The sequence below is a fragment of the Peromyscus maniculatus genome, chromosome 16 (genome assembly GCF_049852395.1).
Source record: "Peromyscus maniculatus bairdii isolate BWxNUB_F1_BW_parent chromosome 16, HU_Pman_BW_mat_3.1, whole genome shotgun sequence".
NCBI classification, from domain to species: Eukaryota; Metazoa; Chordata; class Mammalia; order Rodentia; family Cricetidae; genus Peromyscus; species Peromyscus maniculatus.
This window is the reverse complement of record NC_134867.1, coordinates 23,143,555-23,165,992: the sequence shown is the minus strand read 5'-3', so window position 1 is coordinate 23,165,992 and position 22,438 is coordinate 23,143,555. Positions and strand designations below refer to the sequence as shown.

Below are 22,438 nucleotides of genomic sequence, written 5' to 3'. Positions count from 1 at the left end.
TCTAAATGTCTGAATATGAAAATAGAACTGGACCACTTTGCTTAAAGCCTATGTAAGCATCGTTGTATGTTACTAGTGCATTAGTTTCTAGGAATCCCATTTGAAAGTAACACAAATGCTGTGACCTGAGCACAGCTGACATGGGTCATCTCTTGGTTCTAGAGCTAGAAGTCTAAGATGAATTCCATGTCTCTAAGAGGGAACCTTTCCCCTTTTTGCGGCTTACTGTAGCCCCAGAAATGGTTTTGCATTTAATCACATCATTTTGGTCTCCACATTGTCATCTTACAAGTGTGCTAGTCATATTGGATTAAGGGTTCAGGTGCTCCCATATGGCCTCATGTCGAGTAAATAAAACTGCATGGGTGCTGTTTCCAAATAAGGTTGTATCTTGAGACAGACTGAGTGTAAGGGCTGAGATTTCAGGAAAGCTTTTTACAGAACATGTTTAAATCCAGGATAATTAGTATGTGCAAATTCTTTTCCCAGTAGAAGCTGGAGCTTTCATATACAGCAAACAAGAGTTCTCTTCTGAAACTAGAGTCTCAGAAGGCCCGACCTTTCCCCTCCGATCCTTGGGAACTATAGCAAAGTTTCAGAACCTGTAAAACTAGGCAGACAACAGACAAGGATTCTTCATATCCTCCTTGGTTGGTGATCTGGAGAGTGGGCTTCATAGTCAGGCAGGGCTGGTCCTGGGTGAATTCTGTATCTACCACTTACTGCATCATTTGGGACAGAGATGCATTTTCCTCCTTGACACTTTAATAAAGCAGAGAGCAGCATAATAATACTTTTCATAGCACAGTTATAATAATTAAAAGCGATAAGCTGTGCACAGTACATTGCTCAACAAACACTCAGTTGGTGTTGGTTTTAGTAACAATATTAGCTTTGAGTTTAGAATTGGTGACATTTGAAGTGTGTATACACTTGTTGCACTTCCTATGCTGTGTATATATGATTCTATTCATGTTTTACCTAGTGAGTGCATTTTGGATATCAATTGCATTTTATTTTTGAAATCTGTGACAACATAAATAGTTGGCTTCTGCTTACCTTTCTCTAGTGGCTATATGATATAATAGTGCTAATATGACAAAGAATAAGTCTATTTAGAGTAACTGTATTATGAAACATATTTAAATGTATGTGATGCCAAACATTGCCTATAATATCAGTGATAGCAATTTTTCACATAAGGCTGAATGGAATGGCTAATTCATATTAAGAGGCATTTTTTTTTATAATGGCAAAAGTAAAAGGAAGAAGGCATTTTAAGTTGGTAAATCCATTTAGTTGAAAGTTGCACATGGAGGGGTGTGTGTGTGTGTGTGTGTGTGTGTGTGTGTGTGTGTGTGTGTGTGTGTTTATATGGTACCTCACCTTGGTATACACCCCATTTCTTTCTTTCTTTCTTTCTTTCTTTTTTTGGTTTTTTGATACAGGGTTTCTCTGTGTAGCTTTGCACCCTTCCTGGAACTCACTTGGTAGCCCAGGCTGGCCTCGAACTCAACAGAGATCTACCTGGCTACTTCCTGAGTGCTGGGATTAAAGGCGTGCGCCACCACCGCCCAGCTCCATTTCTGACTTTAGTATATTTCATCCTGTAACTCTAGCTTCAGGGGGGATCCAGTTCCTCTGAGGGTATCTGCATTAATGTGCACATACACATAATTAAAAATAAATCTTAATGTAGAATTTCCTTAAATAAGAAACACTTAAGCCGGGCGGTGGTGGCGCACGCCTTTAATCCCAGCACTCGGGAGGCAGAGCCAGGCGGATCTCTGTGAGTTCGAGGCCAGCCTGGGCTACCAAGTGAGTCCCAGGAAAGGCGCAAAGCTACACAGAGAAACCCTGTCTCGAAAAAAAACCAAAAAAAAAAAAAAAAAAAAAAGAAACACTTAAATTCTACTCTATTGAATGCTACTTGTTATGGAAAAAAAAATGGTTCCTAGAAGATGAATAGTATTCTAGAACAGGTGCCTGGGTTCAATTTTTAGTATTTACCTTTTGTTAGACAAGTGAACCATATTGAATGGGAATTTCATTAGTGACTTCTTTTTTTTACCATTAATATGAATACAACAAACTGCTCTATCCTGTGCTGTCAGCCAGAGAGCTATCCAGAAATATCCATCATAGTGATCAAAGGCCTGACTGCTGCCTTCTTTTTGCCTCGTACCCTTGAGCAGACACAGCACTGACAGTCGTCTGTAGTTGGCAGGTTTTGTCCAGATAGTTACCTCTAGCCACCAGCTCCAGGGAATCACTTGATTTATGCTAATCTGCAAGGATTATCATAACACATGGGCCTGTGACTTCAAGTTACATAAGGAAAAATCCAGTCAACTTGAATTCCTCAGAATTCCTTTTATCATATTGATGGTATACAGATGTAATGATTAGGCTTTGGACAAACAGCCTGATTTTAAATTGAATATGAATTAATTTGAGGAACATGGCTGTATGATACATGTTCATGATTTTAAAAAAGCTTTAATAAAGTAGCTTTAAACCATTTAATATTTGATTTTTTTAAAAAATGAAGGAAAGAACAATTAAAATATAGAATTGTTTCATGTGTTTTGTTGAAATATCTTGACTAATTCTCCTAGTTAGCATTATCAATGGCTGCTGTAAGGGTTTGCACGTTCTGTATTAGCATGCTGTTCTGTGATAACAGTACCCAGGCTTGTGTTTCTGGTCCTCAGGCTGAGCTAGAACAAGAGAGGCACCAGCATGAAGAAACCCTTGCTTCCATGAAGGAAGAAGAGAAGCTGAAGGCGGACAGGATGGCCCATGATCTAGAGATAAAGTGGACTGAAAATCTTAGGTACACTGGGTTTGCATTGCAGTCTTCCTGGTACAGAGGAGCAGGAAGTGTTCCTGTTGTAGGCTCCTTATTAAAGATGTGCTAATGGGGTGTTAAGTTATTTTTTCTCATGATTAAATGTAGAGAACTTAGAGGTTTTTTTTTTTTTTCTGTTTGAGTTCACATTCCTCTTTAAATTTATTTTTCTTGAATATATAAAAATGCAGAGAACTAACTTGAAATTAGAAGGCTCATTTGTTCTCATGAATGTTCTGCCAATGGTTGATGGATAAGTGGTCTTGGTGAAGCTACCAGTTTCCTGAAAGTTAGCCTGCTGACACAGACTCACAGACATGAGAATTAAATGAGTTTTTAGAAAACCTGTGAATCACCAGAGACCGTTCACTGAGGGAGACAACTCTCTTTCCAAAGCAAATGCCTCCGTTTTTTTATAGGCAAGAGTGCTCTAAACTTCGCCAAGAGTTAAGGCTTCAACACGAAGAGGATAAAAAGTCCGCGATGTCTCAACTGTTGCAGCTGAAAGAGCGAGAGAAAAACGCCGCCAGGGACTCGTGGCAGAAGAAGGTGGAAGACCTTTTAAACCAGGTAGAGTGTAGTCTGCACCCGGGGACATTCCGCTCCTTGGCACTCTCTGGTTCGACAAACACAACCTACTGCATGTCAACTCACTGTATTTTGTTTTCCATGGGGCAAACTTAGACATTTTAAATGTTTAAAACTACACAGACATGTTCATATGAAACATAGTTGTGCTCAGTCAATGTGTTGCGTATGTGATCCTAAATTCTGAGAAAATTTCATCATTTTTTAGTTTTATATTTGAGCAGAACACATAGACTTTCCATGGGAAGGTTGGCTAGTTTTTGAAAATGTAAAGTCATTTTGATTCTAGCCCTAAGTTGGCATCTGGGCAACAGAAGATGTTCATTAGCAATGTCCTGATTTCCTACAAACATTTACCCAAGTGAGCGATTTGTTTCTCTTGTGAGTTTATGCCTTAAGTACTGGAAGAGTATAGCCTAAACAAAAAGTGGTGTTTCTCGATCTATCTATCTTATTTCCAAGACATTTATAACTAATTAAAATAGTTTGCACATTCCACTTATTTAGACAACCTCATCACCAAACAAGGACAGATGGTAAACTCTGTAATTAAATAGACTTTACTGTGTATATCACCAAGCAAGGGTAGAACTTGGGCATGAAGCAACTCCTAATTTAGTGCTGAAAATACACCGATATATTAATCTTTTTCTTTCTGTTTATGATGGTGAAGAATTTCAAAATAGAATTCAAAACAGGCTTTCTGTAAGGTAATTGTTATATATGTAGAAACATTTTGCCCTCTTAGGAATGCTTTGAGGCCTGCCTATTTATGTCTGGTTTCTATAATTTATAATGAAGCTCTAAAAAGGTAGAGTGTGTGTGTGTGTGTGTGTGTGTGTGTGTGTGTGTGTGTGTGCGCGCGCGCATGTGTGAGGTCAAATCATTTGCAACTTTTGAAATAAGAACAAGCAAACAACTCTTACTAGAGGTTGGCATCACATTTACACAGCTTACTAGTGACCTTCTGTATACCTTTTTTTACATTCTTATTTAGGGACCAAAAAGGGCAGATTTTCTTAAGTAAACTACCCCATCCTTCTATTATGCTTTGCACCCAGCAAGATGTTGTCAGTTCAATTACATAATAAAATGGAAACTGTCCCTAAAGTCTTTCTGACATTTTTCAGCCAGAAAGTATTGAACATGGGCATTTTGGGGACTGAGCTTGTATTACAAAGCAATATCACCATCATTTTTAGTTAAATTTATTTTTATTCTTTTCTATTACATGCTATTTATTTGTGTGCATACACCCATGTGCATTGTGCATGTGTGGAGGTCAGAGGACAGCTTTCAGAACTCAGTTCCCTCCTTGCACCACGTGGATTCCAGGGACTGAACGCATGTCATCAGACTCGGTGGCAGACACCTTTACCTGTTGAACCATCTTGCTGGCCTGTTTTGCTATTTTGTAATCTCATGTAGTAAGTTGTCAGAGGTCATCCTTCTTCCATTTTACCTTTCTGTCCTCCTCTCACCCACCTTTCTTTTCTTCATCCTTTCTTCTTTGTGTTTCTTCAGTACTTATTCCTAAGACATTGACCCCTCTTTATATCCCATGACTATATTTTAACTTGTTGATGACGGTGATGATCATGGTGATGATGATGATGATGATAGTGGTGATGGTGGTGGTGGTGATGGTGGAGATGATGGTGGTGGTGGTGATGGTGGAGATGGTGATGGTGGTAGTGATGGTGGAGATGGTGATGGTGGAGATGGTGATGGTGGAGGTGGTGATGGTGGAGGTGGTAGTGATGGTGATTGTGGACGTGGAGATGGTGGAGGTAGTGATAGTGATGGTGGTGGTGATGGTGATGGTGGTGGTGGTACAAGGTCTCACTGTGTTGCCCAGGTTGATCTGAACTCTGGGTTCAAGTTCTCCTTCTCCCTCAGACTCCCAAGTGTCCAGGCCTACAGGTGTGTGCTAGCAGGCCAGGTTTAAAGGGTTGCAGCATTGCCCAGTGCAGGCTGCACTTCTGGAATATTGTATATATCAGAATTTGCAAATCAAACAACTGGGTTCTCATTCTGCAATGATATCTAAAAAGTTGTAAAGAAAACACTTGACCACATTCTCTGTTTTTAATCCTAAAGTATCACTATACAAATATATTCATTTATGTCCTTCTTAAGGCAGATTTTATTGTGGTTCCAAACTGATGATTCATTTATTTATCTTCATTTAGGACATTAGCTGAGAAATTAAGACACATACCTATGGATTATAGGCATGATCTAAATTCATCTCTCAGATAATGTGGATGGAATGGCTAGAACTGGAATCCACTGTTATGTGTAATTAGCCAGAGTCAGAAAGACAAATAGCACATTTTCTGACATGTGCAGAACCCAGATTTTAGGGTGTGTGTGCGTGTATGTGTCTGTGTGATGAACTGGCAAGGCGATCGTGAGGAGGGACGAAGAGGTCTAGAGAGAAGGGAGTAGCAACAATAGAGTGTGCTAGAATACATGTGAAGTGAAAGCAGAAAGGCACAATGTAGGGAAGAAAAGGGACCAGGGACCACAAGAGAAGTGGGCAGAGGGAGGGAGGGAGACAGGAGGGGAGTGGATCAGAACCATGCAGTATTGTACAGATACATGAAAATGGCGTAATGAAACCTGTTATTTTAGATGCTAAGTGTAAAAATCACTTTTTAAAAATGAAGTCTGGGGAGATGACTCTGGGTGAGAGGGCTTATTATGCAAGCATGAGGGCCTGAGTTCAGATCCCCAGAACCCACATCAAACCCAGAACGTGGTCATCGTCTTTGTCCGTAACCACGGCCATGTGAGGGCTGCAGACAGACAGATGACTAGGGCTCGCTCGCTGCCATCTTAGCGCCAGGGTCAGTGGGAGACCTCGCCCCAAGCAAGCAGGCCCGGGGATGACAGAGCTGGACACCTGGTTTCTCCTCTGACCTCTGTTGGCATGAGCACATCCACACACACACACACACACGTACCAAAACAAAACCCCGCCAACAAAAGTAAGCAGCAACAACAAAACCTTGAAGGAGGAAAGGTTTATTTTGCCACACAGTTTGAGAGGGTTTTGTTCAAGGTCGGCTGGGTCCGTTACTTTGGGGATGCTGCAGGGTGGAATATTATGTTGGCATGAGCCACGAAGTAGAGAGAGGCAAGATGTACACTGTTCAAGGCATAGTGTACCTCTGAGTACTTCCCCAACTAGTCCCCACCTTCCAGAGTTTTCTTCCTCCTGTTTTTCTACGAACATCTCAGCCCATGGATAGATTTAGCTCTTGATTGTATTGGAGCCCCTGTAAACTCGGTTGTTTGTAAAAATGCCCTCATAGACACACCCAGCAGTGTGCTTTTGTTCTCCCAGGCATCTCTCGGTCCAGTCAACTGTTGTGATTAATCATTACCCAGGGTCTCTCTCCTTAAAAGGCTACAAGTGAGGGGGTTTCAGAATGTACATAACAACGTGTTTCTAATTACGCACAGGAAAGCCTTGCCCTGCTTTAACAGTGAATAAACCAAATTTCAGAAGAATGGCGACTAGTGGGATGGCCCAGTAGGTAAAGGTGCCTGATGCCAAACTTGAGGACCCGGGTTTGACACTATTACTCACATGGTGGTAGAAGATAGGTAACGGAATCCTGCAGGTTGTCCTCTGACTTCTGCCAGAGTGCTGTGGTGCCATGCCCCCTTGTCCTCCCAAAATAAATAAATAGGACGTTCAAAAGAAGTTATTTAAAAAAAAAAAAAAAAAAAAAAAAAAAAACAAGAACCAGGAATCAATTCCTGAGAGCATTGCCTTTTATATACAATGGTCTAAATTTCTAATTAAATGCAGTATTAAAAAGATTGTTTTCACTTTCCCTCAATCATCTGAAAGTCTGATTTACACTCCTCCTCTGGGAGTAGAAATCCCGCAGGCACAATGCTCTCACCACAGCCCAGCACTCCAGATGCTGAGGTGGAAATAGTGCTGTGAGTTCAAGACTATCCTGGGCCGCCAAGTTCAAAACAAAACAAAAGAATGAAATTTTTGAAACACGTTACATATTTAGTAGGCTTTTAACACTGAAGCCTCTGAATCCACTCCGTGAGCTGGTAATGGCTCACTCCCCCTCAAAACTTACAAAGAAACTTAAGACCCTTGAAAACAATGGCTCTGTAGGGCATCGGTTTTGTTGGAATGGATCTTATGTAGAATGCCTGACGGATATTTCTCATAGAAGCTCTTAGTCTGTACAGTATTCTTAGGTGGACACTTGTTTACAGTTTAGCTTGTATTCAGTAACAGATGACCACAGACCACATCCTTAATAGAGAACGGAGGTTGGTTTCTGGTAGCTTTGAAGGCCAGGAAGTCCAAAATTTAAGGTGTCTGCAGCAATGGCCTGGCCAGGGCCCACTAGAGAGCCTTTCCTCTTACTGAATCCTCACATAGTTGAAGGACCAAGGGGGGTCCCATTTACAAGGCAGCATCCTCTTACCTAAAGGTTAGACCAAAGGCTCCATTTCCTAATACTACTCCATGAAAGGTTAGGACTCCACCATTCCTGCTTCCCAGTATTCGTGCCGTTCTCACTTGGAGAATATACTCATTATATCCCAACATCCTCCCGAAATTCCATCTCATTCCAGCATCAACCCTAAAGTCAAAAACTGAAGTCTCATCCAAATCAGACTGGAGTTAGGTTCTATCACGACAGATCCTGGAGCAAACTGCTCTCCTACCATAAATCTATGGACCTGATTAGTCAGCTTTCTCACACTATAACAAAATATCCAATATCATGATAAAGTGTAAAGTCCATTTTGACTCACAGTTTTAGAGATTTCAGCCTATGGTTGCATAGACCCATTACTTGTAAGGCCTCTGGTGTGGTACCAGAATGTCAGTGGTTGAAAGCATGTCAGAGAGAAAACTCCAGGGCCAGGAAACAGAAAGGAAATGAGGTAGGAGTTGGAGTCCTATCCTCTCACCTCCACAGGCTTGTCCCCAGGGATATAAGGCTCTGTATTAGGCCACATCTCTCAAAAGCTCCCAGGAGCACCACCCTAAGAGCCTAGTCATTATCACATGGGTTTTCGGGAGACATTTACCATCTAAACCGTAGCACTAAGTAAGTTTTATGCATCCCACATACAAGGAAAGGAAGAAGATAGGCTTTCCATTTCCCAAAGTGAGAAGGAGGAAAGAAAAGAATGATTCCAAGACTTGAGAGCTGCCTCTTTTCTCCTCTGTCCTCTAGTGCCCTGGGAGCTGAAGTCCCAGCTTCCAGAGACAAGGAGACAGTGGGTTAGCCGCCCTGACCCTAAAGCTTTGGAACTCCACCACCAGCTTTAGGAGGAGTCCTGGCTTGCTAGCAGTGAGGCGCAGGGTTTCTCCTTGAGAAACCAAAGATGGACAGATGATTCAGATTCAAGGACACCCTTCCTCCTCCCTCCCTCCCTCCCTCCATCCCTCCCTCTATCCATCATCCATCCTTCCATCCCTCCCTCCATCCATCCTTCCTTCCCTCCCACCTTTCCTTCCTCCTTTATTTCTTTATTTCTTTTCTCCTCCTCCTTCTCGTTCTTCTCCAGTTTCTTTGCTCAAATTCTATTTTTCTCTAATAAGGACAGAAGCAACTGTCTGCAAAGATCATGACTCCTTTGTGAAAAGGATGACCTTTTCTTCAGTTCTCAGCACTGTGATCTTCTTATCCACCTGAGACCTTATCTAGATGGCTTTTACTATCCATATGTCTACCTACCAACCTTTTATCTCCTCAGCCTTCCTTGAGTGTTCTCTAGAATGATTGACACTTCCCTGCACCCGTGCCTTTTCCTTTCTGAGCCCTACAGCTAGGTCCATTCATACTAACTTTCTGGCACCAGTAGCCCTGGCTTAGCCTGGGTAATACTGATGTAATGCCGTAAATGTTAGCTTTTGAACATCAACATTTCTCACAGCTCTGAAAGCTGGAAAGTTCAACTTCAAGGGGCTAGCTTCTTGGTTTGTAGACAGCGCCACCTGCCTGTGCTCTCACATAGTGGAAGGTATGAGAAAGGTCTCTGGGGTACTTTTGTAAGGACAGCAGCCACTCAGGCTCCTATGACCTAGGGGTAAAACTTTAATCCCTGCCCAAGTTTCTACCTTCTAATACCATGCCATTGAATGTCTGGATGTCAACAGAGGAGTTTGTGGGTTGGGGACACAAACATCCAGTCCATGGTTTTTGAAGATCCCAGTTTGTCTTGTGATGTGCATAACTCCGTATGTCAGTGAACTGCAATGTCAAATCCATAGGTGTGGTATCTTTCCCCATTCAAGTCTAATAAACCACGTTCTGGAATATCTTAGTCTTCCAGGCATAGTCAACCTTGTGAAAATATGTTGTTTTCTGTGTATGAGTATTTTGCTTGGCATGTATGTATGTATACCATGTGTGGGCTTCTGCCATTAGAGTCCCAAAGAGGGTGAGCATCAGGTTCCCTGGAATTGGAGTTACAGATGGTTGTAAACCACTATGTGAGTTTTGGGAACTGAACCTGGGTCCTCTGTAAAAGCAGCAAGTGTGCTTACCCTCTGAGCCAGATCTCTAGCCTCATAGTCACCCTTTGACATTAAAAAACAACATTGTAGTCTATAAAGTTCATGTTAGAAAAGAGAATTTAAAAGATGTAAAAATCACCTCATCTTTTCCCTGTACTCCCAATTTCCAATGATTATCTCAAGGCAGTAGTGATACAAAAACATCCAGGTGGTTTTGTTGTTCTCATCTGCTCCCTGGAGAAACCTATGCCCTACAGCCATTTGTGTGCAGCACATGAACAGTTAGGTTGCAGCTGTCTGGAAGACTTTAGAACAGTTTAGCTCTCTGTGCATTTCTGTAACCATCTTCTTTTACACTGGACTCGGTTCTCATGTTCTAACCTTAAGTATCCTGTATAGGTAAGTAGACTGGCCCACGGGTCCATCAGAGAATTTTAGGGACTGTGTGCGGATCATTTACACTGTGTCTTAAAATTCTTGTAAATCAAATTTCTTCTCAGAACTGGTTTTTGTGAGCATGTTATAATTACTGTTGTATGTTTCACACTCCGTTTTTTAATCTTTCTTTGTCGGTTTCTGAATGTTCCCCTTTCTCCTGTGATCTTTTTTCATAGCGGCACTCTCTGGGTGAGGCTTTGCATAAATCTATCAACAATGTAAGTGAGCGACACTTACAATTTGTGCACAAGGCATGTTGCACTTTTGATTGTGCATAACAGCACTGCTTTGAAGCTTTAACTTATACAAAAATATACTTTGGCACACAATAAGATTTTTTTTGCATTATGGGTACTAATAATATCTAACCTTCAGCCATTCATTTGTGTGTTATATGTGCATACATCTACCATCTTGTCTCATTAAGTGTATTTTATAATGAAACCAAGCTAGATTTTCATCTTATACATAAAATTTATTATTTAAATGTTAACCTTGAAAGGCATGGTAATATTCTTGAAAAATATTTACTAGTTGAGTATCATAACATGGGAATAAATGCAAAATATTTTTCTTGAGTTAAAAGTTTATTTTTAGAAAAAGTATCAATAGACTTTACTTAAAAGGATTAAGTATTTGTGAAAGTTCATAAAATTTAAATATGTTTTAATGTCCTAATTTTTAACACATGAAAAGCAAAATAATGTAAATCCCTTCCCTAAGAATTGGCAAAAGTGTTGTTTTTTACTTGTATGTGGACACACATGCAGAAATTATGCTTCAAACCCATTACTACCTTGTCTTTCATGATAAAGCTACAGAGCTGAATGCCTTTGAATAAGTTCCTCGATAATCTCAGGAAAGATCCCCACACTTCCACTGGAAAAGGCCTGCTGGTGGGTTTCTCTTTTCTCGGGTAGTAGAAAATGAAAATACTACAGCTGGGTTCTGCTGCTGTCCTGAGTGGCACCCACTCCCTGGAGTGTCCCGTGTGCTACAGCTGTCCTCCAGTGCACTTAGAAACAGAGTGTCGCCTGCCTGTGCTTCCCCAGGCAGATCAAAGTTCAAATCTCAGTGTGTCCTGTGAAAACTTTACTTGCTTTTCATAGTCAACTCTTCTTTCAACATAAAAAGCAGTTGGAAGCCAGGCGGTGGTGGCGCACGCCTTTAATCCCAGCACTCAGGAGGCAGAGCCAGGTGGATCTCTGTGAGTTTGAGGCCAGCCTGGTATACATTGTGAGATCCAGGACAGGCACCAAAACTATGCAGAGAAATCCAAAAAAAAAAAAAAAAAAAAAAAAGCAGTTGAGCAGTTGGAAAATAGAAGTGATTAGCATAAAATTTCTTAATATGTTTTAAAGTATATAGCAGATATGTTTATCTCAATTTTGATAAACAAGGCTACATTAAGATATTCTTGTTAACAATAAAATGTCATACAATGGAATAAGAATTTTGACTTGATCGTTTCAGTTTTGGGCCTAATAATACCAATCCAATTTTTTTGGCGTATTTATTGATTGATAGAAATAATAACCCAAATGTGATTGTTTACTAAATGAATCACATTGTACCTTTGAATATCTATGATGATATAATTATTCCCCTTAGTGATTAAAAAGGTACCAGTTAAATAAAAACCAGTTCATTGACTTAATGTCATAAGTAAAAGTACATTATTTTAGGTGTCTATCAGTACTGAATGGGAACATCTTTATACATTCTCTAAGAAAAAAGTAGCATTAGATGTTATTAACACAATGAAATCACATTTAATAAAACCCCAATGTGATGTCATAGTTGTCATGTGGTCACCTTTCACCCTCATCATCCTGAGTCAAACTGAACTGCGAACATACAGCATTGGGCAGGCTGGCATTCCTCACCCACCATACATTGGTCCAGCTTCCCAAGTAATAGTTCCTTTCTTAGCAAGACTTGGCTTCTCTGTAAGTCATCCTTAAAAAAAAAATCCAGTGATTGTTAATGCATCTTATAGATGCTATCTAGTTTGCTAAGCTTAGTTTAGGATCTTCCAGGAAAACTCTTTCTTGGAATGGAATCGCCAAACAGAAGTTTTACAGAGTGACCATCATTTCATGACCTGAAATATATTCTTTTTTTGAAATATGTTTTTAACTGAAATATAATTTTATCACTTTCCCTTCTCCCTGTATTCTTTAGTAATAGCAAATTAGTAATCTTAAAAAAAGAATTAAAATGTCTCAGCCCCTTCCATCATTGTTCATGAAAAGGTATGTAAGTCATTGACATACTAACAATCATTCTTATTGTACTCTGCTAGGCCTCAGTTAGCCGTTTTTTAGAGTTGCCTTCAATGTTTGAAAGTATCAGACTTTGTACCTTACAATTAGGCTGATCTGACTTTGAACAGTCCTACTTGTGTATTGGTGGTAAAAGAAAGGCCTGCGTTCTTGAAGAGAGTGACATGATTTAACCCCAGCAGACTCTGACAGCTCTGCTAACTGACATCTGAGAAAGCGGGAAGGGCAGGGAACAGCGACTGCTGTGGGAAGGTCGCCGGCATGCCTGTAATCCCAGCACTTGAGAGTGGAGCCAGAAAGACCGGGAGTTCCAGGCCATCGCCCGAGATATAGGAGACCCTGTTATAATAATAACAATTTTCAACATAAAAAAGACTGGGGAGAGAAATTCTGTGTTTGTCAGTCCTGTACCTGTAAGTCCAAGACCAGCCTAGGTGATACGGCGAGACCCTGGTTCATAACCTACAGACCAACAAAACAAAAAATACCGAGTCATGTATCTGAATACCATGTATACCTTATGAATGCCATTTTGGAGGGAAGAAAAAAATAAAAATGTAAATTCACTATTCTCTCCAAAGAGAAAAAGTCATTAGCATCAACAAATGAAACCCAGAGTGCAATTGTTTTGAGGAGGCTACTCACAGCTGGCCCTGTGAATACCACTTTGTCAATACCCACAAGTTGGGGTACACCTTCATGACTTCATATCCAAAGTGGTGTTCTCTTTTCCTTCTGACACACTGGGATATGTGTCCCCATCAACAGCTTCAAACATTAAATACTAAGTTGTTGTTTAAGTATGTCCTGTGTCTACCTAGAAATTTTAGTATATAAAATATTAACCAGTATTTTATTAGATAAATTACCTATATTTGATGAAAACTATTCACTTATACTTAACATACTTTTCTACAAAACAAAATAGGTCATTATATTGAGACAGACCCAGATCAAGCTCTATACCATGCAGCTACATCTCTAGCCTGAGACTCTTTATTTGATGTGTTCTAGAGTGTGTACCACACACATACAGTGCACACTTTTCACTTGGGTAACTAGAAACAAATATGTTGGTCTGCCTGGACCCAAGTCCGATGTGCTGAGCCAGAATCTCAGCGCCCCAGGAGAGATTACTGAAATATACAGCTAGGTTTGAGGGTCATTTACTATCTCGCAACAGGCTTTCTCTTGAGGACAGATTGTTTGTATGCTTTGTGTGTTCCTTAATTTGGGTAATAAGACTGAAGGAGGAAAGAAAACCCAGTATCACATAAAAAAACAAAAACAGAGAAGTTGGTAGGTTAATGTTGTGCCGGGTTGGTGTCTTGTCATATCTGGCGCCCTCAATTTGAACTGTTTACTTTTAGAGACAGTGATACAATCGACATACATTTGAATACTAATAAGTTACTAAATGACTAGATTAGTTCCAGTGTTTATGTTGAGCAGCGTCAACCCACATGTGGTAAAGACCCAGGGCCTTTATGAAGGGCTCCACAGAGAGGCAAGATGACTTCTCCTATATTTAAAAAAAAAAAAAAAGCATATATTTTAATGTGTTTTTGACATTTCTACAAAATTCTGTCTTTAATGCTATATTTTTTTAAAGAGAGTAAACTTTTATTTTCAAAAGGTATTGCTAAATTGTTGCAAGCTAGAGAGAGCCTGTTACTTAATTATACCCACATAGACTGGTAAGAATTTTTAAAATAAGGATTTACTTTTCTGAAATAAAAGTTCTCATATTTTTTTAAATGGATTAAAATAGGCAAGATAGCTTAGCAGCTAAGATCCCTGGCTGTTCTTCCAGAGGACCTGGGTTCAGTTCCTAGCACCCACATGGCAGCTCACAACCGTCTGTAATTCCAGTTCTGGGGGACTTCTCTGGCCTTTGCGACATTACATCATGTGATATACAGACATAATATGCAGGCAGAACACCCATACACATAAAAAAGGTAAAGGGATAAATGTCTAAAAGTTTATGACACACAAAGACACAAATACCATATGTACAGTACTTAATTTGAATATAGTATACAGTTCAAAGCAACTGCTATTTCTCATTCACTATTCAACAAGTCTTTCTAGATATTCTCCACCCTTTATCGATCAAGGCTGTCCAAACCTTTCATGTAGACCCCCATGCTGGTTTTATTTTGAATTAATGCCACTTGATATCAGTAAGTATTTATAAACTATATTAAGCTCAGGTGCTTACATGATGTCTCTAAAACATTAGTTCATATTACACTGCTTTGCTCATGATCTGTCCTGTTCATGGTATGCAATTTTCCCGCTAAATGAAGGCTGACTGACCTCCTGCTGCCCTACTAATGTGTTCTCTTGCAGTGCTGCGTTGCATGATAAGGTTTTTCTGCACATAACTCACATCACTGCATTGAGCATGAATGCAAAGACTTTGGAGTCTGTGTGCCTCCAAAGTTAAGAATACACAACAAGTATATTTGACTACTAAACTGCATGGTGCTTTCTACATTTAGAGTCCGTTACTTTCTAGAGTGTAGATTCAAATCTTAATCATACATTCTAAGTCAGAACATTATGTTTTGGAGTTCTCTTAAGGTAAAGTATATTATACTGTAAAATATTTAAGCTGGAAAAAATTTATAAACTTATATTTTAAATGTATATTACTGTGACAATTCTTTTATTTTAATGTTATTTCCTCATAAGCTTCACATTTAAATAGTTCAAATATACGTTGATGTATAGACAGATTAATACAATTTGGTGCAGTTGTGATACAGTTAACACCACGGGAGGCAATAAACATTTAAAGCAGGTGTTAGAAAAATAAAACACGTGCAAGGCCAAGTGAATGGGTGACTTCTTACTAACTTAAACATTTAGAGCAGCAGTTCTCAGCCTGTGGGTCCAGACCCCCCACAGGAGTTGCATATCAGATATTTACATTATGATTCATAGCATAACAGTTATGAAGTAACAACAAAAATAATTTTATGGTCGGGGTCACCACAACATGAGAAACTTATTAAATAAAGGGTAGCAATATTAGGAAGGCTGAGAACCACTAATATAGAGAGGACAATCTGGGGCCACTGACAGCCCCAATGGTATCTGTGGGCAAAGAAAAACTTCATGTGTACTCTTTCTGAATGAACCCAAGCTGTGCCAGGGCATACAGCTTAGAAAGGAAAATGCTAGTTAGATTTTAGTTCCCACGTGGTCAGGTGCCAAGGAAGAGCTTTGAGAATATGAGTTAAAGTTGTACATGTGACACACACTGTCCTTACATTTCCCATATGTGTCTAACAAGTTAACACCAGAGAAACATAAGGTAGTCGCCATGAGACCCATCCTGATGCTGAGACTAGTACTGAACCTGTAAGAGAGTGGATAGGTGCCTTTCTCTCTCACAACCCTGCTGACTGGGCAGAGAATGACTACCAATTACAGATCAGTGTTCTCAGTCCTGATTACTACTGTTGCCTTTTATGACTTCCCTTTTCCTTCTGGATTCTCCTTAGTACTTACTTCATCCTGATGTTCCTTGCCTAAAACTGTGAGCACTAAACTATAATCCTGCTCCATGTCATGACCTTATCAGTTGCTGTGCCTTTTTCATGAAGTTAGCCATGTGTGTTGTTCACACCCACAATCTCTGAACTCAGGTGGGTTACTGTAAATTCCAGGCTAGTCTTGGCTACAGAGCAAGACCCTGTCTCAGAAGATTTGTGAAAAGCTGAGTTGCCTGGAATCAGATTTACAGTTTCTCCCTTGGCCCCCACATCTGTAAAGTCTCTGATACATACCATTGTATAAAAAGTAATCATTCATAAAGTTTCAACAGGTAAAACAGCTCTTTTGAAAGTACATAATGACAGATCAAATGTCTGTGTCAGCTGCATCATTTCTCACCAGAGCTTGGCTATTTCCTTAACAACATGCACTGACACGTCTAATCCGGGTTTGTAACTTTGTAACATGTACTGACTCTTCGAACTAATCCTGCTTTGTAACTTTGTCACTTTGTCCCAAACCCTTCTGTATAGCTAATGTTGTAGCCAAGCTCCCTGCAGAGACTTCTTCCGGCTGCTTTTAGCCTTCCATGTTTGCCAGTGAGTGATTCTCCCCTCTTGTTTTGCTTGGCATTGTGGGTGAGTCCCCAGTCTGGCCTCCTTCTCCCGTGCTTTCCTTGTGAGACAAGTTAAGTGGCCTGCTCCTGCCACCAACACATCAAAGGAAAATTGTAGCCAATAAAATGAGAAAGGGCTCCTGCTCAGTGTAGGGTGCCCTCCTCCGTTGGCTTTGGAGGATACAGGGACTGTTTGCTTAGGTATGAGTGAATGATATCTTAAGTTGTTTACAAGGCACATTTTACAACTTTTTATTAAGTTGTTTACAAGGCTCATTTTAGGACTTTTTATCTGGACTCTAAGTTGCGCTTCTCTTAAGTCTTCTTTCAGAGTAAGGTTGACCTACACTGTTTCAGGTTAGAATAAACTGTGAATAAGATTGGAAATAGGTAAAATAAACTGTTTCACCAGCTACATGTATTTATATGTACATAACACACACACTTATCTATACCCGCATGCTTTTTCTTCTTAGGAAAGACTTCATTTTAATCAAAACAGCCAGAGATGATGCTTGACATATTTAGGCTGATGTTTTTGGTTGACAAAAGGATGACAAATCACTTTCCACTTCAGTGGTTAAAGGGCGCTTACTCCTCTTCTGGATTTGGGGCTCAGCAGTCATGTCTGGTAGCCTATAACTGCCTATATCCTCAACTCCAGGGGATAGGATCAGATGCCCTCTCCCAGCCTCTGTGGGCACCCTCACAAACATGGTATACAGAAACATAAACACATGCACATCAAATAAATAAATAACCTGACAACTCTTTCGAAAGAGCAGGTCTTCAGTCCTTAGATAATCTCAGCTAAAAATACATACATATGTACATACATACATAAATTATAAGCTGACAAATCCTTCAAAGGAGCAGGTCTTCTGTCCTCAAGTGATCTCAGCTGAAAATTAATTAATTACAAACCAACAAGTCGTTCAAAAGAGCAGGTCTTCAGTCCTCAAATAATCTCAGCTAACAATTACTGCTCTTCCCTGTATTCCAGAAGTACTCTAAGTGAAGGTGTGTGGAAACACCAATTCCCACACCATGGTGAGAATAGATACTACTAGCGGAGAAGGAGGCCCTTCATTCCAAACCCACAGTCTTCAGAGTGACTTCAACTTACAACAGTGTTTGTTGCCTCCTGTTTCCAGTTATATAAATGATAAATGTATTGCAGCAAAGATGTACACTGGATTTCTAGATATGCTCTACAAATTCTGTATTATTTTATAAGCAATAGAATTGGGCCATTTTCAAGGTACCTTCTGAAAACAGACTTAAACTAGTGATAACACAGGATTAGATTAGGGGGCTGGAGAGATGGCTCAGCACATAAAGTGTCTTCGGTCAAGCCTGTCAACTTGAGTTCAGTTCCCAGAACCCACATAGAGGTAGAAGCAGAGAACCGAATCCATGCTGCTTGCCTGTGACCGCCACATGCACACACCATACACACATCCAATAATAATAAAGTTTTGGATTAGGTTTTTATTGTAGACCATTTTAACTCAACAAGGCTGTTTCATAAGACCTATTTGGCCTGCTCTCTCCCTGTGGGTCGGTAGTCTGTAAAGCACACCTTGCGTTTAGTCTCTGCTGTGTGTCTTCCTGGCATAGATCTCCCTGCTCAAGCAGAACCTGGAGCTGCAGCTTTGCCAGTCACAGACATCTCTGCAGCAGCTGCAAGCTCAGTTCACACAGGAGCGCCAGCGACTCACGCAGGAGCTGGAGGAGCTGGAGGAGCAGCATCAGCAGAGACACAAGTCCCTCAAAGAAGCGCATGTCCTCGCCTTCCAGACCATGGAAGAAGAGAAGGAAAAGGAACAAAGGGTAAGGTTCCTGGGATACATGTTCAGAGATCATCCAAGAGCTTGGTGATAATTAGCCTTCAGATTCTTCTTTGTAACGGCCTGTGGTCCATATGCAGCACAGTGTGGGCCTGATGTCGGGAATGAAGTAGGAACAACCAGCCTTCAGATTCTTAAGATTTCCAGTTTTTCTCTTTCTCCTTTGCTTTTTCTTTTTGCTTGAAAACACACATATTGTTTTATTGAAATATTCTCCAGGATGTGACTTCTTGTAGGAGTCACAGTTCGTAATCACACATACTAATTGTATGCAAATGTAGTCAGAAAGTTTTCCTGTGTCCCGCCTGGTCCTGCAGCCACTCATACCCAAGTAAACACATACAGGCTTTAAACTATGGCCATGGCAGACTTCTTGTTATCTAGCTCTTATATCTTAAATTAGCCCATAACTATTAATCTATGTATCACCATATGTTCTATGGCTTTACCTGCATCCTATTACATGTTTTTCCTTGGGTGGCTTGCTGGCATCTCTCTCCTGACCCTTCTGCAATGTTGGGGCATCCGTTCTTTAGCCTACAGGACCAGGCAGGACACAGGAAATCTTTCTGACTACACACAGTATCCGACAAGCTAGAATAGAGATAACATTGTTTATTTATCATAACACCAAGCTAAGCACATCTTTGGCTCCTTAACAGTTAACAGTTGTGATACAAATTCAGTCACTGTTCTAGTCATCGTGTATTATCGTAATAATCTTTCATCAAAGTTTTTTGCAACTGAGTCTCTTGTGCCCAGGCTAGCCTTGAGGTCACTATGTAGCCCAGGCTGACTTTGAACTCCTAATCTTCCTGACCCAACCTCCCCAGCTGGGTTTACAGATGTGTGTTACCACACTCAGACTTATATAAAATTCCAAATTTGTTTTCACTCTGGGCCCACAAAAAATAAATGGATTTGAGAGATGTATAGTTTTTTTGTTTTCTAATCTTGGATTTTTCCCTTACATTCTATTTTCTCTTTGTGTAAAAAAAAAAAATGATGAAATAAATTAAAAATGTTTTAAATATAATTTCCTTGTAACATAACCCCATAGCTAATATGAAAAACTATAACTACAATAACTTAAAAGGGATTTAAATCATGTTATTGGGTTATTATCATAGTCTTTACTTTGTGTGTAAGCACACGCACATGTGTACATCTGCACAAGCATGTGTAGAGGCTGGATGCTGATGCCGGGTGACTTCCTTTATTGCTCTCCTATTTTGTTTTAAGGAGACAGGGCCTTTCACTGAGGCTGGTGCTCACTGATGAACTAAACTGCCCAGTGAGGTCCAGGGAACTTCCCGTGCCACCTCCCAGTGCTGGGATTACAGATGAGCACTGACCTGCCTGTCTTTTTACATGGATGCTGAGGATCTGAACTCAGGTCCAGGGCTAGGGACATGGCTCAGTGGGTAAAACATGTGCCACTCCACTATAAAGACCAGAGTAGAGATCCTCAGAAGTCATGTACAGTCATGCACAGTAGCTTGTATCTATAATCCGTGTTCTTATGGTGGGTAGTGACAGGAGAAACCCCAGAAGCTCATGGGTCAGCTAGCCTGCTGTATGTGTCAAAACACTGAGAAACTGCCTCAAACAAGATGGATGGCAAGGACCAACACCCTAAGTTGTCTTCTAACCACCACCACCACCACACACACACACACACACATACACACATACACACACACACACACACACACACACACACACACACGTTGTGTATATCTGCAATCACACACATGCTTATATACAAGCACATACACAGCAAAATTTATGCTCACTGAAACATCTTCCTAGCCCCCCATATTATTATATTCTCTGCTAGGATCTCTGAATATCTATCACTTTGCTTTATTTTCCAGGGGGTGGGGTGTGTGTATGTTTGTGTTCATATAGCTGTGTGCATTTGCATGTGAAGCAGGGGGTCAATGTCAGCTGTTTTCCTGGGGTTCTCCACACATGTTTTTTCCTTAGATTGAGTCTTTCAATACCTGGAGCTTGTCCATTCAGATAGGCTGTCTGGCCAGTGAACTCCCAGAATCCATCTGTCCCTGTGCCCTCCCATCCCTGGGTTACAGACACGCACTGCTGCCCCTGGCTTTTTTATGTGGGTACTAGAGATCCATGTGTAAGTCATCAGGCTGGTGCCAGGCGCTTTACCTAAGCCATTTCCACAGCACCCATGGTTTAGTTGTAAACCATTAGTGTGACACAATTAGAATATGGTTCATTTTTGTTTAGGTCATCTCTTTTTTCTGGTTTTTTTTTTTTTTTTTTTTTTTTTGAGCAGGGTTTCTCTGTGTAGTTTTGGTGCCTGTCCTGTCCTGGATCTTGCTCTGTAGAACAGGCTGGCCTCGAACTCACAGAGATCTGCCTGGCTCTGCCTCCCGAGTGCTTGTTTAGTTCATTTCTTAACAATGTATTTTTCACCTTCTTCCAATGACCTTAGTATAACAAAGATTCTGTAGATGATCCAGTCATACTCTCATTGTCAACAGATAAAGGCTATTTAGTAGTTTTTTATTTCGGTGCAGGCACTAGTTTAAGAAATGATGTAAATAAATTAAGGTTGAATTCAACAGTGATTATAGCTTTTCACACTTTTTTTTTGCATTGACAGCTGTTGACCTTAGAGTCTTTGATATGTACAAAATATTTTCGTTGTATACAAAAATAAATCATTTTAGAGAAATCTTACGCTTCTAAAAACAAAGAAACACCTTACTTATATTGTAAGCTGTAATCTATAAATCGTGTCCAGAAAACCAAGGAGGTTCCTTTGGTTAGGAATTAAACTTGGCCGGGCGGTGGTGGCGCACGCCTTTAATCCCAGCACTTGGGAGGCAGAGCCAGGCGGATCTCTGTAAATTCAAGGCCAGCCTGGTCTACAGGGTGAGATCCAGGACAGGCACCAAAACTACACAGAGACACCCTTCCTCAAAAAACCAAAACCAAAACCAAAAAAGTATTAAACCTCATAAGTTGGGCATGGTGCCACATTCCTGTAATCCCTGCACCCAGGGGGTGAAGGCAGGAGGGTCAGGGTCAGCGTTGAGAACAGGCTCAGCTACATGAAAACTTGTCTCAAAACAAACCAACAGAAACAAGAGTCAGGAAAGGCTGGGCAGTGTTCTTTTTGAATTGAAGTAACACAAGAACGCTTATCGGCAGTTAAATGCTATACAGTTGCATTTTTAAAGTCATTGAACTTTTATCTTCAGAAGAAATCAGAACTTGAAATGTTTCCGCATTATTCCAGCATGGGTGAAATGAAGGTTGTTTCACTGAGACAGAACCCACAGCTAGCTTCATTTCACCCCTATTGGAAGACACTCTTGCTTCATTTCTAAAAAGCATTTTTCATATAGTGATAAGTAACCAAACACTACATTTTAAAACACCACTTTTCTGTTAAAGAAATGTAGCCCTAGTTATAGGACATAGTCTCTCATAAACATTTCATTTTAGAACTTACAGTAAAAAAAAAGCAACAAAAATTCTGTCGGGGGTCAGTTCATCTCTCACCCGTAAGGACCTGGGGTGGGGTATTTTCTCTTAACCTCGTGTAGACTGTTACATCCATGGAACCTTTTAAGCAGCTTATCACATGCAATCTGTAATAGCTGCTCTTATGTCACTGTGACAGAATACTTGACAGAATGTCGTTTTAGCTTGTCCTTGAGGAGACATGAACTAATGTCCCCTCACTCCAGGTAGAACACTGACAGCAGTCCAAACCAGCAAGTCTAGCTTGATAAACCGACGAGATTA

The 22,438-nt window shown here is 40.4% G+C and overlaps 1 protein-coding gene across 20 annotated transcripts in view; it reads left to right on the top strand.

Moving 5' to 3' along the window:
• The window catches only part of Fam184a (family with sequence similarity 184 member A), a 131,772-nt gene that overhangs the window by 86,190 nt on the left and 23,144 nt on the right, over positions 1–22,438 (top strand). For 11 of the 20 annotated variants that reach the window (XR_006064464.2, XR_006064465.2, XR_013045004.1 and 8 more), the window contains exons 8-11: positions 2,715–2,836; positions 3,271–3,421; positions 10,571–10,612; positions 18,423–18,635. Coding sequence is in view for 12 of the 20 variants with exons in the window: in XM_016007072.3 (XP_015862558.1) it covers positions 2,715–2,836; positions 3,271–3,421; positions 10,571–10,612; positions 18,423–18,635 (528 nt within the window). In the remaining 8 variants the exon portion in view is untranslated. The remainder of the gene's footprint in view (positions 1–2,714; positions 2,837–3,270; positions 3,422–10,570; positions 10,613–18,422; positions 18,636–22,438) is intronic. The other 9 variants (XR_013045003.1, XR_013045002.1, XR_013045005.1 and 6 more) reach the window with 1 other exon arrangement.